Here is a 9027-nt window from a genome sequence, read left to right on the forward strand (position 1 = left end):
CCCCCACCTCTCTCTCATGCACAGATTTGTGTAACCCTCCCAGAATGCTAATACTACAACTGCAGATATAGAAATCTTGTAATGTTGTACAAAGAAATGCTATACACAAAATTTAAAGGACTTGTGGAAATATGACAAAGTTTGGCTCTTGCCACTTTTGCCAAAATCGACAAAACATAAGTTCTGTGTATCTGGGGCTCCAAAACTCGCTAGATTTCGCATAATTGTTTCCCATAAAGATAACTTGATCTTCAGCTCTGCCTTTATACACTGCAGCTAGTTGGGTCTTAGGAGTTTGCAGTTTAGTTTTCTGCTAGAAAAGTCCTTACCATCCCTGTGCTTAGAACTGTGAGGGGAGAGACTTCCAGCCGTCCACCAGGCAAGGCCTTTTCCACCTGCCTTGCCCCCACCCTCCAGTCTCTGCTTCTCAATTTGTATTGTACTGTTTTATGCACTGTGACTTGCCGTTGCTTTTATTGATTATAATTTAGAAATTATTTATTGTAATTGTTAAGAGTAGATTTCTGTTTAATTTTGATATGCTAATATTTCATATTGTATACTATTCTAATGGGACACAGGTGGCGCTGTGGGTTAAACCACAGAGCCTAGGACTTGCTGATTGGAAGGTTGGCAGTTCAAATCCCCGCAACGGGGTGAGCTCCCATTGCTCAGTCCCTGCTCCTGCCAACCTAGCAGTTCGAAAGCACCTCAAAGTGCAAGTAGATAAATAGGTACCACTCTGGTGGGAAAGTAAACGGCATGTCCGTCCGTAGCTCTAGTTCGCCAGAAGCGGCTTAGTCATGCTGGCCACATGACCCAGAAGCTGTACACCGGCTCCCTTGGCCAATAAAGTGAGATGAGCACTGCAACCTCAGAGTCGGTCACAACTGGACCTAATGGTCAGGGGTCCCTTTACCTTTACCTTTACTATTCTAATGGATTGTTGAATATTACTTTAATTGATACTGGTTGCTTATTTTAAAGTTATGTTTTATCACTACATTTTTGTATTGGATTGGATTGTTACAAGGTGTACATTCTTTGTTTCCTCAGCTTTTAAACCACCTTGGGTATAGTAAAATAGAAAGACGGTATACAAATTAAATGTGAAATGAAATGCTCTGCTACAGTTTCTGGGTAAAACTCCTGGGCATGCTACACTTTTTTTCTTCTCTAAAAAAAAAACAAAATATATATACTTTGTATTGCCTTGTCTTTGTATTGGGAGACAATTGCAAGAAATGGGAAAAGCATCCATGATTTTTTTGGGAGGGAGCAAGCAAGTATTAAGGCTGAAAACCCTCCAAACTACTTTACAGTCAAATCTTCTGATCAAGACATCTGCCCTGACATTGAGCTCCAGCAGCGATGGATGCCTGACTTGAACAGAGAGAAATGCGAAGGCTATAAGCCACCAGGGACAGAGACCATCCAGGGCTTCATCTGCTTAAGGTCTCTGTTTACCTTTTTATGAGTACAAGGACAGAGTGAAGACACAGCAGAGAAGAGACCACAAAAATTAATGGCGTAGGAGAGAGGGGGGAGGGGAGGGAATTAGTCATCCTCTAACAATGACTAGGAGAATATGGAAGGCAATGCATCAAAACGCAGCATATCAAAACCCAGAGAAATCAATTAAGGAAAAGAGCCAGAAAAGAAATGTCAGGGATATTCTGTGCCAGTAGGGCAAGGAGTATCTGCCAGTCAGGAAGGAGTATTATGAAGTAATGAGCCACAATTGCAGTTCTCCAGAAAGGCCTCCTAATGAACTGCTGTCTCTGAAACACTATTTTCTCCTATAAGCTAAGCCTGTTTAACAGGAATCATTACAGAAGGTGAGTCAGCCGTACAATACAATCCTATGCATGCTTCCTCAGAAGTAAGCCTCACTATGCTCAATGGGGCTTACTGCCATGTAAGTGTGCTTACATACAACTGTGTCCTTACTTACAGCTTTGAGAGGAGGGTGGGCTGTTTTACACATGGCATGCTACACTCTCTTAGTGCCTACATAGACCAGTTTCAAGGCACTGGTGTTGTCCCTGCTCTAGCCCTATAAAGCTGGGACAAGGAGCTGGGGGAAAGACGAATCATAAAGCCACAACAGGACTGTAGTCTCCTTGGATAAGAAACACTGCTTGGACTACACTTAAAAGATGTATATTCTGACTTCCTATTTGCAGTAAGTAAACGTTCAAGGAGGCTTGCATCAAATCTTTCCTCTTAAAAGCCCATCTAAATTGTTCACAACAAACAATATTCCTGTCTCAGAAATCATAAACCAAAAAAGCACAGTCTTACAGAAAATGTAGTCCAAGGATTATTCATAACCAGAGTCCTTCAAAATTCTCAGTAAATAGAGCTGTGTTTTGAACAGGGTGCTTCAAGGAAATCAGCAATGGTGCTTGGTGAATATATTGGAGAGGGGGGTCGAATTGTTCACAGACCTGGAGTGAGTGTGTGAGCAAGGAAGGCGGAGACGGGCAAGGGAAGGGAAGAACAATGGCTTAGCAAAACCATCTCTCTCACACACACTCCTCTTCTTCCTGACCTTATTCTGTATTCAACACTAATGTCTCATAACAAATGTTACTGATCTGTAGAAAAGACTGTACAACTTGAAAAAAGAGACAAGGCAGGTACTTTTGTAAACCAAGAAAATATTTAATAAAAAATTATTTTTAAAAAAACACAGGGATTTTAGGCCTGTCTTTGGTGTCCCTTAAACTGGAATAATCAAAACGTAAAGGAAACCAAGAGTGAACAGCAAAATAGTGTGGTGCAGAAAATTAATCCTTAGTTACAATGACAAGGCTATGCTGTTTTTAATGCAAAACAAGGCTACAAAAACAACGCCAGAACCTAGAAGCCAAATGAGAAATAGATTATGAGTCTCCTTGGACTAGATGACCCTCAGGGTACCTTCCAACTCTACAATTCTATGTTTCTATGATTCTCATAGTGAAGATTCAACATGATTATCATAATTGGCAAGGCCACTGCTGAGGGCAGGGCCTTGATAGGCTTAAATGGAATTTATGGGAATGTGGACTTGCTCTCTTAACATCCCACTAGACAGCCTTAAACTGCCAGGACAGTCACCAGTCTTTGGCCTCTTTGGCCTGGCTGGCTGGGAGCTGAAGTAGAAAGCTCCCCCCCACACACACCCACCTCTTCGTTTAACCTGCAATGCCTAGAGAAGCTAGTCTCTTCCCTGTAAACTCTGTACGGACTGTTGGCAAATAAGTCTCCCTTATCAGTGTCAACGAGGGAAACACCTTAGGATGAGGCAGCAAGCAACAGCAGTATCCGCTAGAGAGCTAGCTGAATGCCCCCTGTCTGCTCCCATGCTGGAACAAAAAGCCTCAAAGAAGCTCCTTTTAAATATCCTAGTTCTGAAGCATTTGTTCCTGCTACGTACGTGAGGCCCTTGCTTCACTCTGAGGCTTTCCTTCATTAATCTACCTTCATGCAACATCAGAAAGAACAGGCAACAAGAACTGCATAAGGGAAAGGTCTCTGCTATGGGACACAGAACGAAGCTCAGAAAGCAAGTGAAATGGCACATGGCTGGCTCAATGTTGCCCGGGGCAATGATTTTTCTCTCAGCACTCATTCTTAAGGGCACCACCTCAAGGGAACCCATTACCAATGGTGGAGTTGTGGTCTGTAATAAGATATCAAGCTCTCTGACCATTTGGTAATGCTATGGGTTCGGCAGCTTGCCCCTATCTAGTGGGCTCCCAAGAGCTTCGATAATATGAGAGGACTTCTAAAATCTGCTTTTCTTCCACTCCTAGCATCTGCTTTCTACAGATTTTCTGAGGCCTGAACGTAGGGTTGTAGCCAATTATGCATTTTTAAAAGATTAAAAATAAACGTTTTTCCTTTTGTGTATATATTCATATTTATGCATCATCCTACCAGGCATGAGGGTTTTTTTAAAAAAAATAAAATAAAACGCACACCCTCCTTTTCCTCTTTCCCTTTCTCAGTTGTAGTCCACATAAGTGAAGGTACTCCCTCCACATAATATCCCATCAATCTGCACAACCTTTCACACCTGCCTCTACGAAACAAACCCAGTGCTACTCATACCTAGCTAATGAAACCAGTGGAACAAACCTCACCAACCCCTATTGAATAAGAGAAGAAAGCTGCCATTCCTCAGCAACCACAAAGCATGCAGGGTCATTTGATTCCAAGTGGAGAACAGCTACTAGAGATCCCAAGAAAGGTAGGTGAAACAAGCACTCTTATCACAGTATGAGGAACAAAGGTTTTGCAGTCTGTATTTGACAATTGCTAGTTCTATCCATACGCTAGCAGCTTTCTAACAGTGAGCATGTACAAATCCATAGTGCCTTTTTTTGGTCATTCTTTACCAATGCCATCAGTTATATGCTATTGTTGTTTAGGCTCCCTCAATATTCTGCAAGCAACTTTCTGCTGCGTTTCTGTTATTTTTGCTCCAGGATCTTGTCTAGTTTCTTCCTCTGAGCCCGATCCTAAACTCAATTATGTCAGGACTCATTCCTGCAGTGCTGCTCACAGTGGTCATATGTCTTATTTGAGAGAGGACAGAACACTATTTAAAGATGCCCTGTATTTTAGAGGTGTGGAACCCATGGCCCTCGTTGAACTCCAGCTTCCTTCAGCCCCAGTCAGCATTGCCCGTGGTCAGGGAGGATAGAAGTTGTAACCACAGGGTCTCCACCCCTGCTCTACTTGCAGGGCTGTCCAGTCCAAGTCAATTTTAAAGAGAAGAAGGTCCTTAAAGTTCCCATCAACAGTGAACACATAAACAGCAGAGCAGAACGACCAGGCACTCAAATCAATTGGTCAGATTCCCCCCCCCTACACTGGTTTCTATTTAAATCATTTCTGAATTTGCATCTATGTATATTAAATGAGCACATGCAAAGTTTATGCAGATTTGCTCTCTCTTCTTTGGTGATGCATAAATGGGCACCCTAACTTACATCCACTTCACTTACCTCCACCAACTAAGCAGATTTAGCTAAAGAGAGCAAAGACACAGGAAGTCACAGGTTGCTTCTCACTTACTTTTTGTTTAACTTTCACCTCCTCTTGTTTAGACTCCTAATAATGCTCCCAAGAGGCAAAAGAGAAGTTCAAGCAATAATTTGCCACTCTACTCAATCTCTGTTGTAAAAACTAGATAAGAAGGAGAATTATTTCCTTTTAAAAAAAATAATCAGGGAAGCATACCATGACAATATTTATGGGTTGCATATTTCAGGATTTCTTCTGAAGAATAAATAACACTTGGGAAGTGGGTTGGAGTCAGGGTAATACATATGTAAATACCTGCCTCTCAACCCCAATCATTTACAACAGATGACCCACAATCAAAAACTCATGGGGGAAACCTGCTTCTGATCCTGCAGATGGGAGAAGCTTAGAGCTGCCAGTGCTTATTTTCGGACATGGCTCCTGTGCTTTTAACAGCTGTGTGACAGAATGACAACCAGCAGGGATGCTTCTCCTGCCTGACACTGTATCACCACACTAGGAAAACATCCACTTCCTGAACTGCCTCTTATCTGCCTGCTAAGTTGGCAGTTCTAAATAGACCATGTGCCACTTGTGTGCCTGTTGCTAGATCAGAAAGAGACAAGATGGAATGAACAAAAGGATGCTGGACTTTCTAGATTCAGACATCCAGTCTGTCACCTTCCTTTACACTTTGGATTGCTTGCAAATCGGCTGAACTATCACTGGCCAAATCAATCACAGCAATAGTAGCTATCTGTTCAGGGCTCCCATACGATCAGTGCCGCCTTCACAGTCAGCCATGCAATGTATTTTCACAAGCATCTGTGTTGTTTTCAAGTTAATTCATACTTCAGGCTGGTCTCAGCATGCTTTCTCATCCTCTGCCCCCTTCCCCACTTATTCAGAGCAGCCTTCTTAACAGCTGTGTGTATATAAGTAAAGAGAAATGGACCAGGTGGCTTTGCTTGTAGCCAGATGGGCCAGTGACTGCATGGGGAGCAGAAATATGTTCAGTTTAAATCCACAAGGGTTTATGTGAAATGTGGTCTGGGTAAAGGACAGTGATCCAACTGCTAGCAGCTAAGCAGGCAGGACCTGGCTTGGAAAGAGGAAGGAGGCTGGTGTTATAAAGCCCCGACGCTTTGCAGAGTCTTGTGGACTGTGTAAGTGAGACCACGTTCTACTGGACTAGAGGGTTAGGGATCTGTTGCTGCCTTCATGGTGCCACAGGTTCTGGGATCAAAGCCTTAGCACCTACCAGGAGGAATTAGACAAATAAATGGCTCCTTTGGCAATGATATGTTTACTGATTATTATTGAATTGAAAAGCATAAACCAAATGCTGACCTTACAAGTTTTTATTTAAATTGTGCATCACAAACAAATGCCTGATCATGGAGCTCTGGAGTGTGTGGTCTATGCTAGAATATGCAAGCACTTCAGTTATTTGATCCAGAAAGTGATGGCTGAAGCTGCAAGCCTCCAAGCTGCCTCTCGCCCACTCAGCTGCAAGAAACAACAACCCAGTGGCACCTACTGAAGATGAAGGCTTTTCAGAAAACAGCAGCAGAGCCCACTTTCTCAAAAGCATGTTGCACTAGCCTCAGTTGGCAGGCTGTCAATGCACAGCACACACAAACAGGTGTAGAGAAGAGGCGTTTGGCCCCGGCCCCACTCTTTACAGACAAGCTGTGAAATGCAAAGGCTAGAATGGCATCTTATTGCCTGGGTCGGAGCATTAGCAGATGGTTGGACATGATGCCGGATGGATCTGGTGCAATCACAAGCAGAGATGCTCTGGATAGAAAGGGCAAACAGCTCTCATATTTAAAACTGTCGTTTTAGCAACTCATTCATTCAGCCTTGACGCCGAAGAAGTTGAAACTTGCATAGGTCAGGCCTGCACAACTTGTCACCCATCTCGTCAAATGAAGGCAAGTAGTGCAGCCTTCCAGGTTCCTGACAACTTTTCTCTCGCCCCCCCCCCAGGCTCTTAGTAAACTTCCAGGCAGGAAGAAAAACCAAGTGAGTGATCTAGTGCTTGATGGGCTACCTTACAAAACTAAGGAGCTCCATTCAGCCTGGTGGGTCACAAAGTTGTCTGGGTTTGCTCCAGATCCGAATGAAATACAAAATCAGTAAAGATTGGGACTGTCTGGGCACTTATCCGTTCTGTTACCTGAAGGCCATCCCATCAAGCAGCCCCCACCCCAACAGCCTCTTCTACAGTTACTGTACATACTGCTCTACGAAGGGTGGGTGGGTGTCCAAAGTGGCTTAATAGCCTTGGAGAGAGAAAAATACAACACCCACACAGAGCAGAAGCCAGCGCTCCCTTCTCTCTGGAGCCCTAATGAGGAGACAGACTCTGCTTGCAGTAGGAAAACTCAAACTGATCCCATCCTATTGCTTCGCTCCCTGCCCTTGATCTCTTCCAGTTCAGGTGTGGGTGGTCGTTTCGACACCGCTTTCTTTGGTCACACCTACGTGGCACCGGTTCAGAAAAGCAAGTCAAAAAACCTGGGCCCTCCTGCCACCACTTCTTCCGACACCCCTTGCAAAGCATCGCAGATAAACACGTTTTCAACAGGGACCGCACCCCATCCCGCCGCCAACCCTTCCCTTGTCACTGACTGGCGACGCTCTTGGGCACCTCTCCCTTGGCACCGGCAGCCCCTTCCCTGGCATCCGTGCCATGCCCGTGCCATGCGCCCACGCCAAACCCGTTGCCATCACTAGACAACCCTGCTCGGGTGCGGCGGCGTGGCTGAACGACTGATGTCATGATCTCCATCTCTCTCTCTCGCTCCCCTCCCCCTAGACTGAAAGTTAGCTTGCACCTTCCGGAGCAGCCCAAATCTTGGGAACAGAGTCAGGGGAGCCTAAAAGGACACCCCGCGCCCCCTCCTCCTACCTTGGGCAGAGAGAGTGGCTGGATCGGCACGTGTATGCGCGTGTGGCGTGCCTGGGCGAGGAGAGCCCGGGAGCTCTCGATGCAGCAGCAGCAGAAGCAGCAGCAACCTTCCTCTCTGCCGCCTGCCCTCCTTCTGCAGGTGAGCCTTCGCCTTGTGCTGCTGCCTGCCTGCCTGCCTGTGTTATGTGTGCGCGCCCTGAGCCACTGCAGCATCTCTGCATTAGGATGTGCTCCTCCCTTCCCCTCCCTTTCCCTGCGCGCTCCCTCTCCGCCCCCCCCCGCAACGTTCCAGGGACCCAGAGAGAGAGAGAGAGAGAGAGAGAGAGAGAGAGAGAGAGAGAGAGAGAGAGAGAGAGAGAGAGATGGGGGCACCCCTCCCTCCCCCCTCTCCGCCGTTACCTCATTTGCCAGGACCAGTCAGCGCCTGCGAGAGTGACTTGCAAGCAGCATCCATAATGCGTGGTCTTCCTCAGCTGGCGCGGCTGCTCCCAGCTCAGACGGTCCCTTGCAACACTTGGGTGGGCGGGAGGTCGGCTTGCCCTGGGCGCACCCCGTGGTGAGGGCTGCGGGGGGCGGGGGACGGGGACATATGGTCGCGCGGGGCACGAGAGGAGGGGAATCTCCGGCTCGGCCCCTCCCCTGCCCGTTTACATTCTTAGGCAATTCGAGATGGCGAAAGAAACCCAGACTTCCAACCCCGCCCACCTCCGGCAAATATTTAATTCCATAATTGCGTGTGTGGCACAGGATATACTGTAATTTGCGGTGTGGAAGGGCCAGCCTCGGAGGCGCACATCCTGCTGAAAGGCGATTTCCCATCTCTGGCTAGCATTCTGCAAGTGCTGCTGCTGGGCCTGTTTACAAGGATACCTGTATCATAGGAGCCAACTATTAGGGGCCAAGAGGTATATGCTCCCCCTAAAATATTTGAGGGAGCCACCCCTCCCCCAAAGTTGATGGGCATTGCCATTCAAATGGTGTGCATGCACCACGTTATGTGGGACAGGGCTTACCTGGCCTTCCCAATATTTTATTCTAGTTGGCACCCTTGACCTAAATCATCTACTATCTATCTCTATCTCTATAGCTAT

At 46.2% G+C, this 9027-nt stretch overlaps 1 protein-coding gene across 8 annotated transcripts in view; it reads right to left on the minus strand.

Annotated features, from left to right (window-relative positions):
- CNTN2 (contactin 2) overlaps positions 1-8588 on the minus strand; it is a 67074-nt gene extending 58486 nt beyond the window's left edge. For 2 of the 8 annotated variants that reach the window (XR_014527474.1, XM_083508820.1), the window contains exon 1: positions 7937-8174. Coding sequence is in view for 4 of the 8 variants with exons in the window: in XM_083508820.1 (XP_083364946.1) it covers positions 7937-8157 (221 nt within the window). In the remaining 4 variants the exon portion in view is untranslated. Of the gene's footprint in view, positions 1-7936; positions 8175-8335 lie in introns of those variants that run through there. The other 6 variants (XM_083508824.1, XM_083508822.1, XR_014527473.1 and 3 more) reach the window with 5 other exon arrangements.
- Between the last annotated feature and the right edge of the window lie 439 nt (positions 8589-9027).

The sequence above is a fragment of the Podarcis liolepis genome (assembly GCF_965112155.1).
Source record: "Podarcis liolepis genome assembly, chromosome: 6".
Lineage (NCBI taxonomy): Eukaryota > Metazoa > Chordata > Lepidosauria > Squamata > Lacertidae > Podarcis > Podarcis liolepis.